This window comes from Chiloscyllium punctatum, chromosome 5, assembly GCF_047496795.1.
Source record: "Chiloscyllium punctatum isolate Juve2018m chromosome 5, sChiPun1.3, whole genome shotgun sequence".
Taxonomy (NCBI): domain Eukaryota; kingdom Metazoa; phylum Chordata; class Chondrichthyes; order Orectolobiformes; family Hemiscylliidae; genus Chiloscyllium; species Chiloscyllium punctatum.
The window spans coordinates 1,268,605-1,286,714 of NC_092743.1; the positions used below are offsets into that span (position 1 = coordinate 1,268,605).

At 52.7% G+C, this 18,110-nt stretch overlaps 1 protein-coding gene across 1 annotated transcript in view; it reads right to left on the reverse strand.

The window, feature by feature from the left end:
* LOC140476716 (voltage-gated inwardly rectifying potassium channel KCNH2-like) overlaps nt 1–18,110 on the reverse strand; it is an 89,393-nt gene that overhangs the window by 56,869 nt on the left and 14,414 nt on the right. Inside the window, exons 5-7 of the mRNA XM_072569536.1 lie at nt 17,308–17,560; nt 15,591–15,784; nt 3,719–3,818 (exon numbers count right to left, since the gene is read on the reverse strand). Of these exons, the coding sequence (XP_072425637.1) occupies nt 3,719–3,818; nt 15,591–15,784; nt 17,308–17,560 (547 nt within the window). The remainder of the gene's footprint in view (nt 1–3,718; nt 3,819–15,590; nt 15,785–17,307; nt 17,561–18,110) is intronic.

Consider the following 18,110-nt stretch of genomic DNA (forward strand, 5'->3'; position numbering starts at 1 on the left):
TTCCTGGCCGTTGAAGAAACTGCGAGATATTTCCAAGTCAGGATGGTGAGTGAGATGGAGGGGAACCTGCAGGGGGTGGTGTTCCCACGTATCTGCTGGCCTTGTCCTTCTGGATGGATGTGGCTATTGGTTTGGAAGGTGATAAGTGAGGATCTTTGGGGAATTGTCAGCATTTTTGGACCACCAGTGGGAGCAGGGAGAGCGTAGAGCTATCGAATTGTGCTTTGGGAAAGTGAGTGAACTGATATATTTGGGCAACTGCTGACCTCAGAGTTAGTAACCTCAGGATTGTTGCCAGTGCCACGTGCTAGTCAGAGTAAAACTGAAACAATAGGCAGGATGAATGCGTGGGAGATAGTGCACAAAGGAGGGGTTCAGATTTTTGGGACATTGCAACTGGTGGAACTAATACAAATTGGGAGGTTTACTCCTGGGCCTGACTGGAACCAACGTCCTTGGGGGTGCTTTTGCTAACGTTGTTGGGGAGGGTTTAAACTAATGTGGCAGGGGGTTGGGAACCAAAAGAGCTGGTTAGTGGACAGTAAGGAGGTAGAAACTAAAGCCTGTAAAGAACTAGATCATGAAGTCAGCGTGACTAAGGGGGAAGAGTAGGCAGGGAGACGATGATGAATGCAAAGGGATATGTAGTCTGAGGTGTATTTGTTTTCATGCAAGATGTGTAATAGGTAAGGCAAATGATCTTAGGGCTTGGATTTGTACCTTTAAGTATGATGTTATTGCTAATAATGAGACTTGGTTGAGGGAAAGGCATGATTGACAACTAAATATCCCAGGATATCAATGCTTCAGGTGGGTTAGAGAGGGAGGTAAAAGGGGTGGAGGAGTTGTATTACTGGTCAGAGAGGCTATCACAGCTGTGCTGAAGGAGGGCACTATGGAGGACTCGAGCAGTGAGGTGATATGGGCAGAGGTCAGAAATAGGAAGGGTGAGGTGACAATCTTGGGGCTGTACTCCAGGCCTCCCAACAGTGAGCATGAGATTCAGGTACAAATATGGAAACAGATTATAGAAAGTTGCAGGAACAATAGGGTGGTGGTGATAGGAGATTTTAATTTTCCCAACATTGACTGGGATTCACATCGTGTTAGAGGTCCAGATGGAGCAGAAATTGTAAGGAGCATCCAGGAGGGTTTTCTAAAGCAGTATGTAAATAGTCCAACTCAGGAAGGGGCCAAACTGGATCTGCTGTTGGGGAATGAGCCCAGCCTGCTGGTTGAAGTTTCAGTCGGGGATTACTTTGGGAATAGTGATCACAATTTCGTAAGTTTGAGTACTCATGAACAAAGACAAGAATGGCCCTAAAGGAAGAGAACTAAATTGGGGAAGACCAACTATACCAAAATGCGGCTGGAGCTGGGGAATGTGGATTGGGAGCAGCTGTTTGAAGGTAAATCCACATTTAATATGTGGGAGGCTTTTAAAGAGAGGTTGATTAGAATGCAGGGCAGACATGTCCTTGTGAAAATGAGGGATAGAAATGGCAAGATTAGGGAACCCTGGATGACAGGTGAAATTGTGAGACTAGCTAAGAGGAAAAAGGAAGTATACATAAGGTCTAGGTGACAGAAAACAGACAAAGCTTTGGAAGAATATCGGGAAAGTAGGACCAATCTGAATTGAGGAATTAACAGGGATAAAAGGGGTCATGAAATATCTTCAGCAAACAGGGGTAAGGAAAATCCCAAAGCCTTTTATTCATATATAAGGAGCAAGAGGGTAACTAGAGAAAGGGTTGGCCCACTCAAGGACAAAGAAGGAAAGTTATACATGGAGCCAGAGAGAAAGGGTTCGATTCTTAGTGAGTACTTTGCATTGGTATTCACTGAGAAGAGGGACATGATGGATGTTGAGGTTAGGAATGATGTTTGATTACTCTACATCAAGTCGGCAGAAGGAGGGAGAAAGTGTTGGGCATTCTAAAAGGCATTAAGGTGGACAAGTCCCCAGGTCTGGATGGGATCTATCCCAGGTTACTGAGGAGAGAGGAAATAGCTGGGGCCTTAACAGATATCTTTGCAGTATCCTTGAACATGGGTGAGGACCCGGAGGACTGGAGAATTGCTAATGTTGTCCCCTTGTTTAAGAAGGGTAGCAGGGATGATCCAGGTAATTATAGACCGGCGAGACTGACATCAGTGGTAGGGAAGCTGCTGGAGAAGATACTGAGGGATAGGATTTATCCCCATTTGGAAGAAAATGGGCTTATCAGTGAAACGCAACATAGTTTTGAGCAGGGAAGGTCATGTCTGACCAATTTAATAAAATTCTTTGAGGAAGTCACAAAGTTGATTGATGAGGGAAGAGCTATAGATGTCATATACATGGACATCAGTAAGGCGTTTGATAAGGTTCCCCATGGTAGGCTGTTGGAGAAGGTGAGGTCGCATGGGGTCCAGGATGTACGAGCTAGATGGATAGAGAACTGGCTTGGCAGCAACAGACAGAGAGTAGTCGTGGAAGTGCGTTTCTCAAAATGGAGACCTGTGACCAGTGGTGTTCCACAGGCATCTGCACTGGGGCCACTGTTGTTTGTGACAGACATAAATGATTTGGAGGAAGGTGTAGGCGATCTGATTAGCAAGTTTCCAGATGACACTAAGATTGGTGGAGTAGCAGATAGTGAAGGGGACTGTCAGAGAATGCAGCAGAAGATAGATAGATTGGAGTGTTGACGAAATGGCAGATGGAGTTCAATCCAGGCAAATGCGAGGTGATGCATTTTGGAAGATCCAATTTAAGAGCGAAATATATGGTAAATGGAAAAGTCCTGGGGAAAATTGATGTACACAGTGATCTGGGTGTTCAGGTCCATTGTATCCTGAAAGTGGCAACACAGGTCAGTAGAGTGTTCAAGAAGGCATACAGCATGCTGCCCTTCATCAGACGGGGTGTTGAGTACAAGAGTGGGCAGATCATGTTACAGTTGTATAAAACTTTGGTTTGGCCGCATTTAGAATATTGCATATAGTTCTGGTCGCCTCATTACCAAAAGGATGTGGATGATTTGGAGAGGGTGCAGAGGAGGTTCACCAGGATGTTGCCTGGTCTGGAGGGCACTAGCTATGAAGAGAGGTTGAGTGGATTAAGATTATTTTCATTAGAAAGACAGAGGTTGAGGGTGGACCTGATTGAGGTCTACAAAACCATGAGAGCTGTAGACAGGGTAGATAGATAGAAGCTTTTTCCCCAGAGTGGGGGATTCAATTACTAGGGGTCATGAGTTCAAAGTGAAAGCAGAAAGGTTAAAGGGAGATATATGTGGGAAGTTCTTTACACAGAGGGTGGTGGGTGCCTGGAATGCATTACCAGAGGAGGTGGGAGAGGTGGGCATGATAGCATCATTTAACATGGATCTGGACAGATGCATGAATGGGCAGGAAGCAGAGGGATACAAAATAGGTGACAGGTTTAGATCGAGGATCTGGATCAGTGTGGGTTTGGAGGGCCGAAGGGCTTGCTCCTCTGCTGTAATTTCCTTTTTACTTTGGTCTTTGAATTAGTGTATCCTGTTGCTAGTACATGGTGCTGCTACTGAGCATCAGTGGGGTCAGTGCTGTTCCTCATCAGTGTCCTCTGCTTTTCTGTATTGACCCGATACTGGCATCCCAATAGAACTGGAACTAACTGGAGTGATGAGGGTCAAGGGTCAGTGTCTGGGTATCAGTGAGGTCAGGAATCTCTTGGATATTTTCTCACCGTGTTCTGTCCGTGTTCGGAATGACAACTTCTGCTTCTGAGATTGGTGAAAACCTCCATCAGATTCACTGCAGGAGTTGGAGCCTGGAATCATGTTGGTCTATAAGAGAGACAAGGCATGAACTGGGACATTACACAACACGCTCATTCACAACACAACGACTAGCCAGAACACTGACTGCAGGGAAAGAGGTGGAGGGACACTGACAGAGAAGATACAGGGAGGCTCATGGCTCAGTGGTTAGCACTGCTGCCTCACAGCGCCAGGGACCAAGGTTCAATTCCCGCCTCAGGAAACCGTCTGTGTGGAGTTTGCACATTCTCCCTGTGTCTGCGTGGGTTTCCTCCAGTTTCTTCCCACAATCCAAAAGACATGCAGGTTAGGTGAATTGGCCAGGCTAAATTGCCCATAGTGTGAGGTGAAGGGCTAAATGTAGGGGAATGGTTCTAGGGAAGTTGATTTTCGGAGGGTCAGTTTGGACTTGTTGGGCCGAAGGGCCTGTTTCCACACTGTAAGTAATCTAATCGAATCAAGATAAGAAAATTCTATCAGAAAAAAACCTTCAGGCAGTAGGTCAGTACAGGAAGAAGCTGCACCAAAGAAGTGTGTAATAGACTGGGAGTCAGTATCACAGTGTAACAGACTGGGAGGGGTGTGCGGTGAGTCAGTATCACAGTGTAACAGCCTGGGAGGAGTGTACAGTGAGTCAGTATCACTGTGTAACAGACTGGGAGGAGTGTGCAGTGAGTCAGTATCACTGTGTAACAGACCGGGAGGGGTGTGCAGTGAGTCAGTATCACTGTGTAAGAGACCGGGAGGGGTGTGGGGTGAGTCAGTATCACAGTGTAACAGACTGGGAGGGGTGTGCAGTGAGTCAGTATCACTGTGTAACAGACTGGGAGGAGTGTGCGGTGAGTCAGTATCACTGTGTAACAGACTGGGGGGAGTGTGCAGTGAGTCAGTATCACAGTGTAACAGACCGGGAGGAGTGTGCAGTGAGTCAGTATCACTGTGTAACAGACCGGGAGGAGTGTGCAGTGAGTCAGTATCACTGTGAAACAGACCGGGAGGGGTGTGGGGTGAGTCAGTATCACTGTGTAACAGACTGGGAGGGGTGTGCAGTGAGTCAGTATCACAGTGTAACAGACTGGGAGGAGTGTGCAGTGAGTCAGTATCACTGTGTAACAGACCGGGAGGGGTGTGCAGTGAGTCACTATCACTGTAACAGACCGGGAGGGGTGTGCAGTGAGTCAGTATCACTGTGTAACAGACTGGGAGGAGTGTGCGGTGAGTCAGTATCACTGTGTAACAGACTGGGAGGAGTGTGCGGTGAGTCAGTATCACTGTGTAACAGACCGGGAGGGGTGTGCAGTGAGTCAGTATCACTGTAACAGACCGGGAGGGGTGTGCAGTGAGTCAGTATCACTGTGTAACAGACTGGGAGGAGTGTGCGGTGAGTCAGTATCACTGTGTAACAGACTGGGAGGAGTGTGCGGTGAGTCAGTATCACTGTGTAACAGACTGGGAGGGGTGTGCGGTGAGTCAGTATCACTGTGTAACAGACTGGGAGGGGTGTGCGGTGAGTCAGTATCACTGTGTAACAGACCGGGAGGAGTGTGCAGTGAGTCAGTATCACTGTGTAAGAGACTGGGAGGGGTGTGCGGTGAGTCAGTATCACTGTGTAAGACACTGGGAGGGGTGTGCGGTGAGTCAGTATCACAGTGTAACAGACTGGGGGGAGTGTGCGGTGAGTCAGTATCACTGTGTAACAGACTGGGAGGGGTGTGCTGTGAGTCAGTATCACTGTGTAACAGACTGGGGGGAGTGTGCGGTGAGTCAGTATCACTGTGTAACAGACTGGGAGGAGTGTGCGGTGAGTCAGTATCACTGTGTAACAGACTGGGGGGAGTGTGCGGTGAGTCAGTATCACTGTGTAACAGACTGGGAGGGGTGTGCGGTGAGTCAGTATCACTGTGTAACAGACTGGGAGGGGTGTGCGGTGAGTCAGTATCACTGTGTAACAGACTGGGAGGGGTGTGCGGTGAGTCAGTATCACAGTGTAACAGACTGGGAGGGGTGTGCTGTGAGTCAGTATCACAGTGTAACAGACTGGGAGGGGTGTGCAGTGAGTCAGTATCACAGTGTAACAGACTGGGAGGAGTGTGCAGTGAGTCAGTATCACTGTGTAACAGACTGGGAGGGGTGTGCAGTGAGTCAGTATCACTGTGTAAAAGACTGGGGGGAGTGTGCGGTGAGTCAGTATCACAGTGTAACAGACTGGGAGGGGTGTGCAGTGAGTCAGTATCACTGTGTAACAGACTGGGAGGAGTGTGCGGTGAGTCAGTATCACTGTGTAACAGACTGGGAGGGGTGTGCGGTGAGTCAGTATCACTGTGTAACAGACTGGGGGGAGTGTGCGGTGAGTCAGTATCACAGTGTAACAGACTGGGAGGGGTGTGCAGTGAGTCAGTATCACTGTGTAACAGACTGGGAGGAGTGTGCGGTGAGTCAGTATCACTGTGTAACAGACTGGGGGGAGTGTGCGGTGAGTCAGTATCACTGTGTAACAGACTGGGAGGAGTGTGCGGTGAGTCAGTATCACTGTGTAACAGACCGGGAGGGGTGTGCGGTGAGTCAGTATCACAGTGTAACAGACCGGGAGGAGTGTGCTGTGAGTCAGTATCACAGTGTAACGGACTGGGAGGGGTGTGCAGTGAGTCAGTATCACAGTGTAACAGACCGGGAGGAGTGTGGGGTGAGTCAGTATCACTGTGTAACAGACCGGGAGGAGTGTGCAGTGAGTCAGTATCACTGTGTAACAGACAGGGAGGAGTGTGCAGTGAGTCAGTATCACTGTGTAACAGACCGGGAGGAGTGTGCAGTGAGTCAGTATCACTGTGTAACAGACTGGGAGGAGTGTGCGGTGAGTCAGTATCACTGTGTAACAGACCGGGAGGAGTGTGCGGTGAGTCAGTATCGCTGTGTAACAGACTGGGGGGAGTGTGCGGTGAGTCAGTATCACAGTGTAACAGACCGGGAGGAGTGTGCGGTGAGTCAGTATCACTGTGTAACAGACCGGGAGGAGTGTGCTGTGAGTCAGTATCACAGTGTAACAGACCGGGAGGAGTGTGCTGTGAGTCAGTATAACAGTGTAACAGACCGGGAGGAGCGTGCTGTGAGTCAGTATCACAGTGTAACGGACTGGGAGGGGTGTGCAGTGAGTCAGTATCACAGTGTAACAGACCGGGAGGAGTGTGGGGTGAGTCAGTATCACTGTGTAACAGACCGGGAGGAGTGTGCGGTGAGTCAGTATCACTGTGTAACAGACCGGGAGGAGTGTGCTGTGAGTCAGTATCACTGTGTAACAGACCGGGAGGAGTGTGCTGTGAGTCAGTATCACAGTGTAACAGACCGGGAGGAGTGTGCTGTGAGTCAGTATAACAGTGTAACAGACCGGGAGGAGCGTGCTGTGAGTCAGTATCACAGTGTAACGGACTGGGAGGGGTGTGCAGTGAGTCAGTATCACAGTGTAACAGACCGGGAGGAGTGTGGGGTGAGTCAGTATCACTGTGTAACAGACCGGGGGGGGTGTGCGGTGAGTCAGTATCACTGTGTAACAGACTGGGGGGGGGTGCGGTGAGTCAGTATCACTGTGTAACAGACTGGGAGGAGTGTGCAGTGAGTCAGTATCACTGTGTAACAGACTGGGAGGAGTGTGCAGAGGGTCAGTATCACTGTGTAACAGACTGGGAGGAGTGTGCAGTGAGTCAGTATCACTGTGTAACAGACTGGGAGGAGTGTGCAGTGAGTCAGTATCACTGTGTAACAGACTGGGAGGGGTGTGCAGTGAGTCAGTATCACTGTGTAACAGACTGGGAGGGATGTGCAGTGAGTCAGTATCACTGTGTAACAGACTGGGAGGGGTGTGCGGTGAGTCAGTATCACAGTGTAACAGACTGGGAGGGGTGTGCTGTGAGTCAGTATCACAGTGTAACAGACTGGGAGGGGTGTGCTGTGAGTCAGTATCACAGTGTAACAGACTGGGAGGGGTGTGCTGTGAGTCAGTATCACAGTGTAACAGACTGGGAGGGGTGTGCAGTGAGTCAGTATCACAGTGTAACAGACTGGGAGGAGTGTGCAGTGAGTCAGTATCACTGTGTAACAGACTGGGAGGGGTGTGCAGTGAGTCAGTATCACTGTGTAACAGACTGGGGGGAGTGTGCGGTGAGTCAGTATCACAGTGTAACAGACTGGGAGGGGTGTGCAGTGAGTCAGTATCACTGTGTAACAGACTGGGAGGAGAGTGCGGTGAGTCAGTATCACTGTGTAACAGACTGGGAGGAGTGTGCGGTGAGTCAGTATCACTGTGTAACAGACTGGGGGGAGTGTGCGGTGAGTCAGTATCACTGTGTAACAGACTGGGAGGGGTGTGCAGTGAGTCAGTATCACTGTGTAACAGACTGGGAGGAGTGTGCAGTGAGTCAGTATCACTGTGTAACAGACTGGGAGGAGTGTGCGGTGAGTCAGTATCACTGTGTAACAGACTGGGAGGGGTGTGCAGTGAGTCAGTATCACTGTGTAACAGACTGGGGGGAGTGTGCGGTGAGTCAGTATCACTGTGTAACAGACTGGGAGGAGTGTGCGGTGAGTCAGTATCACTGTGTAACAGACTGGGAGGAGTGTGCGGTGAGTCAGTATCACTGTGTAACAGACTGGGAGGAGTGTGCGGTGAGTCAGTATCACTGTGTAACAGACTGGGAGGGGTGTGCGGTGAGTCAGTATCACTGTGTAACAGACTGGGGGGAGTGTGCGGTGAGTCAGTATCACAGTGTAACAGACTGGGAGGGGTGTGCAGTGAGTCAGTATCACTGTGTAACAGACTGGGAGGAGTGTGCGGTGAGTCAGTATCACTGTGTAACAGACTGGGGGGAGTGTGCGGTGAGTCAGTATCACTGTGTAACAGACCGGGAGGAGTGTGCGGTGAGTCAGTATCACTGTGTAACAGACCGGGAGGGGTGTGCGGTGAGTCAGTATCACAGTGTAACAGACCGGGAGGAGTGTGCTGTGAGTCAGTATCACAGTGTAACGGACTGGGAGGGGTGTGCAGTGAGTCAGTATCACAGTGTAACAGACCGGGAGGAGTGTGGGGTGAGTCAGTATCACTGTGTAACAGACCGGGAGGAGTGTGCAGTGAGTCAGTATCACTGTGTAACAGACCGGGAGGGGTGTGCGGTGAGTCAGTATCACTGTGTAACAGACCGGGAGGAGTGTGCGGTGAGTCAGTATCACTGTGTAACAGACCGGGAGGAGTGTGCGGTGAGTCAGTATCACTGTGTAACAGACCGGGAGGAGTGTGCGGTGAGTCAGTATCACAGTGTAACAGACTGGGAGGGGTGTGCGGTGAGTCAGTATCACTGTGTAACAGACTGGGAGGGGTGTGCAGTGAGTCAGTATCACAGTGTAACAGACCGGGAGGAGTGTGCGGTGAGTCAGTATCACTGTATAACAGACCGGGAGGAGTGTGCGGTCAGTCAGTATCACTGTGTAACAGACCGGGAGGAGTGTGCAGTGAGTCAGTATCACTGTGTAACAGACTGGGAGGGGTGTGCAGTGAGTCAGTATCACTGTGTAAAAGACTGGGGGGAGTGTGCGGTGAGTCAGTATCACAGTGTAACAGACTGGGAGGGGTGTGCAGTGAGTCAGTATCACTGTGTAACAGACTGGGAGGAGTGTGCGGTGAGTCAGTATCACTGTGTAACAGACTGGGAGGGGTGTGCGGTGAGTCAGTATCACTGTGTAACAGACTGGGGGGAGTGTGCGGTGAGTCAGTATCACAGTGTAACAGACTGGGAGGGGTGTGCAGTGAGTCAGTATCACTGTGTAACAGACTGGGAGGAGTGTGCGGTGAGTCAGTATCACTGTGTAACAGACTGGGGGGAGTGTGCGGTGAGTCAGTATCACTGTGTAACAGACTGGGAGGAGTGTGCGGTGAGTCAGTATCACTGTGTAACAGACCGGGAGGGGTGTGCGGTGAGTCAGTATCACAGTGTAACAGACCGGGAGGAGTGTGCTGTGAGTCAGTATCACAGTGTAACGGACTGGGAGGGGTGTGCAGTGAGTCAGTATCACAGTGTAACAGACCGGGAGGAGTGTGGGGTGAGTCAGTATCACTGTGTAACAGACCGGGAGGAGTGTGCAGTGAGTCAGTATTACTGTGTAACAGACAGGGAGGAGTGTGCAGTGAGTCAGTATCACTGTGTAACAGACCGGGAGGAGTGTGCAGTGAGTCAGTATCACTGTGTAACAGACTGGGAGGAGTGTGCGGTGAGTCAGTATCACTGTGTAACAGACCGGGAGGAGTGTGCGGTGAGTCAGTATCGCTGTGTAACAGACTGGGGGGAGTGTGCGGTGAGTCAGTATCACAGTGTAACAGACCGGGAGGAGTGTGCGGTGAGTCAGTATCACTGTGTAACAGACCGGGAGGAGTGTGCTGTGAGTCAGTATCACAGTGTAACAGACCGGGAGGAGTGTGCTGTGAGTCAGTATAACAGTGTAACAGACCGGGAGGAGCGTGCTGTGAGTCAGTATCACAGTGTAACGGACTGGGAGGGGTGTGCAGTGAGTCAGTATCACAGTGTAACAGACCGGGAGGAGTGTGGGGTGAGTCAGTATCACTGTGTAACAGACCGGGAGGAGTGTGCTGTGAGTCAGTATCACTGTGTAACAGACCGGGAGGAGTGTGCTGTGAGTCAGTATCACAGTGTAACAGACTGGGGGGAGTGTGCGGTGAGTCAGTATCACTGTGTAACAGACTGGGAGGAGTGTGCGGTGAGTCAGTATCACTGTGTAACAGACCGGGAGGGGTGTGCGGTGAGTCAGTATCACAGTGTAACAGACCGGGAGGAGTGTGCTGTGAGTCAGTATCACAGTGTAACGGACTGGGAGGGGTGTGCAGTGAGTCAGTATCACAGTGTAACAGACCGGGAGGAGTGTGCAGTGAGTCAGTATTACTGTGTAACAGACAGGGAGGAGTGTGCAGTGAGTCAGTATCACTGTGTAACAGACAGGGAGGAGTGTGCAGTGAGTCAGTATCACTGTGTAACAGACCGGGAGGAGTGTGCAGTGAGTCAGTATCACTGTGTAACAGACTGGGAGGAGTGTGCGGTGAGTCAGTATCACTGTGTAACAGACCGGGAGGAGTGTGCGGTGAGTCAGTATCGCTGTGTAACAGACTGGGGGGAGTGTGCGGTGAGTCAGTATCACAGTGTAACAGACCGGGAGGAGTGTGCGGTGAGTCAGTATCACTGTGTAACAGACCGGGAGGAGTGTGCTGTGAGTCAGTATCACAGTGTAACAGACCGGGAGGAGTGTGCTGTGAGTCAGTATAACAGTGTAACAGACCGGGAGGAGCGTGCTGTGAGTCAGTATCACAGTGTAACGGACTGGGAGGGGTGTGCAGTGAGTCAGTATCACAGTGTAACAGACCGGGAGGAGTGTGGGGTGAGTCAGTATCACTGTGTAACAGACCGGGAGGAGTGTGCTGTGAGTCAGTATCACTGTGTAACAGACCGGGAGGAGCGTGCTGTGAGTCAGTATCACAGTGTAACGGACTGGGAGGGGTGTGCAGTGAGTCAGTATCACAGTGTAACAGACCGGGAGGAGTGTGGGGTGAGTCAGTATCACTGTGTAACAGACCGGGGGGGGTGTGCGGTGAGTCAGTATCACTGTGTAACAGACCGGGGGGGGGTGCGGTGAGTCAGTATCACTGTGTAACAGACTGGGAGGAGTGTGCAGTGAGTCAGTATCACTGTGTAACAGACTGGGAGGAGTGTGCAGAGGGTCAGTATCACTGTGTAACAGACTGGGAGGAGTGTGCAGTGAGTCAGTATCACTGTGTAACAGACTGGGAGGAGTGTGCGGTGAGTCAGTATCACTGTGTAACAGACTGGGAGGAGTGTGCGGTGAGTCAGTATCACTGTGTAACAGACTGGGAGGAGTGTGCGGTGAGTCAGTATCACTGTGTAACAGACTGGGAGGGGTGTGCAGTGAGTCAGTATCACTGTGTAACAGACTGGGGGGAGTGTGCGGTGAGTCAGTATCACAGTGTAACAGACTGGGAGGGGTGTGCAGTGAGTCAGTATCACTGTGTAACAGACTGGGAGGAGTGTGCGGTGAGTCAGTATCACAGTGTAACAGACCGGGAGGAGTGTGCTGTGAGTCAGTATCACAGTGTAACAGACCGGGAGGAGCGTGCTGTGAGTCAGTATCACAGTGTAACAGACCGGGAGGAGTGTGCTGTGAGTCAGTATCACAGTGTAACAGACCGGGAGGAGTGTGCGGTGAGTCAGTATCACAGTGTAACAGACCGGGAGGAGTGTGCGGTGAGTCAGTATCACTGTGTAACAGACCGGGAGGAGTGTGCTGTGAGTCAGTATCACAGTGTAACAGACCGGGAGGAGTGTGCTGTGAGTCAGTATCACAGTGTAACGGACTGGGAGGAGTGTGCTGTGAGTCAGTATCACAGTGTAACAGACCGGGAGGAGTGTGCTGTGAGTCAGTATCACAGTGTAACAGACCGGGAGGAGCGTGCTGTGAGTCAGTATCACAGTGTAACGGACTGGGAGGGGTGTGCAGTGAGTCCGGGAGGAGTGTGCGGTGAGTCAGTATCACTGTGTAACAGACCGGGAGGAGTGTGCGGTGAGTCAGTATCACTGTGTAACAGACCGGGAGGAGTGTGCGGTGAGTCAGTATCACTGTGTAACAGACTGGGAGGAGTGTGCAGTGAGTCAGTATCACTGTGTAACAGACTGGGAGGAGTGTGCAGTGAGTCAGTATCACTGTGTAACAGACTGGGAGGAATGTGCAGTGAGTCAGTATCACTGTGTAACAGACTGGGAGGAGTGTGCAGTGAGTCAGTATCACTGTGTAACAGACTGGGAGGAGTGTGGGGTGAGTCAGTATCACAGTGTAACAGACTGGGAGGAGTGTGCAGTGTGGCAGTATCACTGTGTAACATACTGGGAGGGGTGTGCAGTGAGTCAGTATCACTGTGTAACAGACTGGGAGGGGTGTGCAGTGAGTCAGTATCACTGTGTAACAGACTGGGAGGGGTGTGCGGTGAGTCAGTATCACTGTGTAACAGACTGGGAGGAGTGTGCTGTGAGTCAGTATCACTGTGTAACAGACTGGGAGGAGTGTGCTGTGAGTCAGTATCACTGTGTAACAGACCGGGAGGAGTGTGCGGTGAGTCAGTATCACTGTGTAACAGACCGGGAGGGGTGTGCAGTGAGTCAGTATCACAGTGTAACAGACTGGGAGAAGTGTGCGGTGAGTCAGTATCACTGTGTAACAGACCGGGAGGAGTGTGCGGTGAGTCAGTATCACTGTGTAACAGACTGGGAGGAGTGTGCAGTGAGTCAGTATCACTGTGTAACAGACTGGGAGGAGTGTGCAGTGAGTCAGTATCACTGTGTAAGAGACTGGGAGGAATGTGCAGTGAGTCAGTATCACTGTGTAACAGACTGGGAGGAGTGTGCAGTGAGTCAGTATCACTGTGTAACAGACTGGGAGGAGTGTGGGGTGAGTCAGTATCACAGTGTAACAGACTGGGAGGAGTGTGCAGTGTGGCAGTATCACTGTGTAACATACTGGGAGGGGTGTGCAGTGAGTCAGTATCACTGTGTAACAGACTGGGAGGGGTGTGCAGTGAGTCAGTATCACTGTGTAACAGACTGGGAGGGGTGTGCGGTGAGTCAGTATCACTGTGTAACAGACTGGGAGGGGTGTGCAGTGAGTCAGTATCACTGTGTAACAGACTGGGAGGGGTGTGCGGTGAGTCAGTATCACTGTGTAACAGACTGGGAGGAGTGTGCTGTGAGTCAGTATCACTGTGTAACAGACCGGGAGGAGTGTGCGGTGAGTCAGTATCACTGTGTAACAGACCGGGAGGGGTGTGCAGTGAGTCAGTATCACAGTGTAACAGACTGGGAGAAGTGTGCGGTGAGTCAGTATCACTGTGTAACAGACCGGGAGGAGTGTGCGGTGAGTCAGTATCACTGTGTAACAGACTGGGAGGAGTGTGCAGTGAGTCAGTATCACTGTGTAACAGACTGGGAGGAGTGTGCAGTGAGTCAGTATCACTGTATTTCAGACTGGGAGGAGTGTGCGGTGAGTCAGTATCACTGTGTAACAGACTGGGAGGGGTGTGCGGTGAGTCAGTATCACTGTGTAACAGACTGGGAGGGGTGTGCTGTGAGTCAGTATCACTGTGTAACAGACCGGGAGGAGTGTGCGGTGAGTCAGTATCACTGTGTAACAGACTGAGAGGAGTGTGCGGTGAGTCAGTATCACTGTGTAACAGACCGGGAGGAGTGTGGGGTGAGTCAGTATCACTGTGTAACAGACCGGGAGGAGTGTGCGGTGAGTCAGTATCACAGTGTAACAGACCGGGAGGAGTGTGCGGTGAGTCAGTATCACTGTGTAACAGACCGGGAGGGGTGTGCGGTGAGTCAGTATCACTGTGTAACAGACTGGGAGGAGTGTGCGGTGAGTCAGTATCACTGTGTAACAGTCCGGGAGGAGTGTGCGGTGAGTCAGTATCACAGTGTAACAGACCGGGAGGGGTGTGCAGTGAGTCAGTATCACTGTGTAACAGACTGGGGGCGGGCAGAGAGGGTTTAATACCTGCAGGGTGGAGTACCTTGAACCTGTTTCTATCAGTGCGGCCGAACGGTACATCAGAGCATAATAGGTTGGCGATGAATAGTTTTTCTCTGATTGTTTAGATTGTCCCGGTGACTTTATCAGGAGTTGTCCCTATAGCTGTGGAATGTTGTCTGGAAATTCACTTTGGAATATTAAACATGCCATTTAATAAACAAAAGTCCAGATGGAGACCCTTCTGTCCATCGTGTGCTCAGACACATTGTGCCTTTTGTGCATGTGCTGGGAATCGAACCTGCAATATCCAGCTGTTTCCTCGTTAATGAGAAGAGGGAAGTGGCTGGGCGGTCTGGTGCCCCTGGAGTATGTGGGTGCCTGGTCGAGGTGGGTTCTGTAGATGCTGGAGATCTGACTCTACATCAGAGTGATGCTGGAAAAGCACAGCAGGTCAGGCTGCATCCGAGGAGCAGGAAGATCGATGTTTTGGGCAAAAGCCCTTCATTTATTCCTGATGAAGGGCTTTTGCCCGAAACATCAATCTTCCTGCTCCTCGGATGCTGCCTGACCTGCTGTGCTTTTCCAGCATCACTCTAATCTTGTCTGTGGATGTCAGTACAATCCGCAGCTGACTATGTCTCAAATAAATGTTGGTAGCTTAAGGAAGTCTGGCGAAGAGACTGAGCTTTGAACGCTCAGGGTGGGCGAAGAGGTACCTGGATGATGTGTTACAGGAGACAGTCAGACTCCACCAATTAACCTGGCGCGGGGTCAAGGACACAATGGTATGACTGAGGCAGAGTTCAGCTGGGGAGCAGCCTCGGCCAATGTCTTAACCTGGGCTGGCCGAACACACAGACTACACAGAGGAAAGTCACCACCATACTAATGTACGGTCAGACTGGGGGAACCAAATACCAGGGGAATAGCCACATCTCTCTGCACTGTGGGCTACGGTGAGAGGGCTGGGATATACAAGGGTCCTGAGGGGAAACCCTTTCACTGAGCTGCCCGAGGAAGTGGGAGGGGCAAGTACAATTACAACATTTAAGAGGCATCTGGATGGGTATATGAATAGGAAGGTTTTGGAGGGACATGGTGGCCGGGTGCTGACTAGATTTCTTTAGGATATCTGGTCAGCACGGATGAGTTGGACCGAAGGGTCTGTTTCCGTGCTCTATGACTCTCTATGAGAATCAGAATTGTACTCACGTCACGCAGATTAAAGGTAATCTCCAGGTTGGACCAGAAATGGTCTGAGAATTCGGGATACATGTCCAGTATCCCGAGCAGGTCCTCTCGCTGGATTTTGTGAAGGTCACAGTAGGTCAGTGCGCGCACGTCAGCGTTCGACTTGCCAGGGCGGCCGTACATATTGATCGGTTCCCCAAAAATGTCATTCTTACCTACAAGCTCAGAGCAAACAGAACAGCAGTAAATGACGGTGACAGAGAGCAACAGAAGCAGCTGGAGGCTGAGGCAGGATTGAGGGTCAGTGCTGAGGGCGCACCGCACTGTCGGAGGGTCAGTGCTGAGGGAGTGGGCACTGTCGGAGGGTCGGCGCTGAGGAAGTTGGCACTGTCGGAGGGTCGGGGCTGAGGGAGCGCCGCACTGTCGGAGGGTCAGTGCTGAGGGAGCGCCGCACTGTCGGAGGGTCAGTGCTGAGGGAGCGCCGCACTGTCGGAGGGTCAGTGCTGAGGGAGCGCCGCACTGTCGGAGGGTCAGTGCTGAGGGAGTGGGCACTGCATTAGGGTCAGTGCCGAGGGGAGCGCCGCACTGTCGGAGGGTCAGTGCCGAGGGAGCGCCGCACTGTCGGAGGGTCAGTGCCGAGGGAGCGCCGCACTGTCGGAGGGTCAGTGCCGAGGGAGCGCCGCACTGTCGGAGGGTCAGTGCCGAGGGAGCGCCGCACTGTCGGAGGGTCAGTGCCGAGGGAGCGCCGCACTGTCGGAGGGTCAGTGCCGAGGGAGCGCCGCACTGTCGGAGGGTCAGTGCCGAGGGAGCGCCGCACTGTCGGAGGGTCAGTGCCGAGGGAGCGCCGCACTGTCGGAGGGTCAGTGCCGAGGGAGCGCCGCACTGTCGGAGGGTCAGTGCCGAGGGAGCGCCGCACTGTCGGAGGGTCAGTGCCGAGGGAGCGCCGCACTGTCGGAGGGTCAGTGCCGAGGGAGCGCCGCACTGTCGGAGGGTCAGTTGCCGAGGGAGCGCCGCACTGTCGGAGGGTCAGTGCCGAGGGAGCGCCGCACTGTCGGAGGGTCAGTGCCGAGGGAGCGCCGCACTGTCGGAGGGTCAGTGCCGAGGGAGCGCCGCACTGTCGGAGGGTCAGTGCCGAGGGAGCGCCGCACTGTCGGAGGGTCAGTGCCGAGGGAGCGCCGCACTGTCGGAGGGTCAGTGCCGAGGGAGCGCCGCACTGTCGGAGGGTCAGTGCCGAGGGAGCGCCGCACTGTCGGAGGGTCAGTGCCGAGGGAGCGCCGCACTGTCGGAGGGTCAGTGCCGAGGGAGCGCCGCACTGTCGGAGGGTCAGTGCCGAGGGAGCGCCGCACTGTCGGAGGGTCAGTGCCGAGGGAGCGCCGCACTGTCGGAGGGTCAGTGCCGAGGGAGCGCCGCACTGTCGGAGGGTCAGTGCCGAGGGAGCGCCGCACTGTCGGAGGGTCCAGTGCCGAGGGAGTGCCGCACTGTCGGTGTCGGTGACATGGAGCAGGTTGTTCAGTCCGTTTTCATGAAAACACCAGTGCAGCTCCACGGCCTATCACCCCTCCCCCACCTCCCCTCCCCCTCCCCCCCCTCCCCCACCTCCCCTCCCCTCCCTCCCCTCCCCCACCCCCCCTCCCCCCCTCCCCTCCCCTCCCCTCCCCCACACCCCCCTCCCCCCACCCCCCCTCCCCCCCTCCCCCCCCCCCCCCCCCCCCCCCCCTGTGGGGGGGTGGACACTTACCCAGGATAGCCACCACCACGTCGCTCCGTAGGATCTCGATAGAGCCCCGGGAGATGAAGTACAGGGCGGTGAGGACATCTCCTGCGTGGACCAGGGTGTCCCCTGGGGGGGCATGGGTGGTCTTAAACTTCATCGCCAGGGCCCGCAGGCAGCCCTTTGTCCCTCCTCTGAAGGCCTTACAGTGATGGAGCAGGGTCCGGTTCAGGTACACACTGATATCAGCCTGGAGACACTCGGGAAACCCTTTCAACACCTCGGGGGGGACACAGAGACAGATGGGGAGAGGGACGGAAAGGGAGAGAGATGGAGGAACGGGGTGGAAGAGTAGACCAAGGGGAAAGAGAAGGTGGAGTAGAAGCAGTTTAGTGCAGATGCTGCAATCTGTCCCGAAAACAACAAATCCCACAGATCCCGGCCGGTCAGACAGTATCCATGGAGACAGAGCAAGCTAATATTTCAGTAACTTTATCAGAGAAGGCGGAGGCTGTTTGAGCAATCTGTGTTCAATGGCTGACACATCGTTAACAAAAAGGCACTTACAGCAGAGGGGACAATCTCACAATCACTTTCTCCCCACCCCCACCCTCCTCAAGCTTATCTCTCCACGCTTCAGGCTCACTGCCTTTATTCCTGATGAAGGGCTTTTGCCCGAAATGCTGATTTTCCTGCTCCTCGGATGCTGCCTGACCTGCTGTGCTCTTCCAGAATCTCCGAATCAGGCCAGGCCAGCACTCCGAGTACAGTGACACGTTTGTGGGCTCCGTGATCAGAAGTTAACTCCCAGACAGCACCCAGCTGGTGTA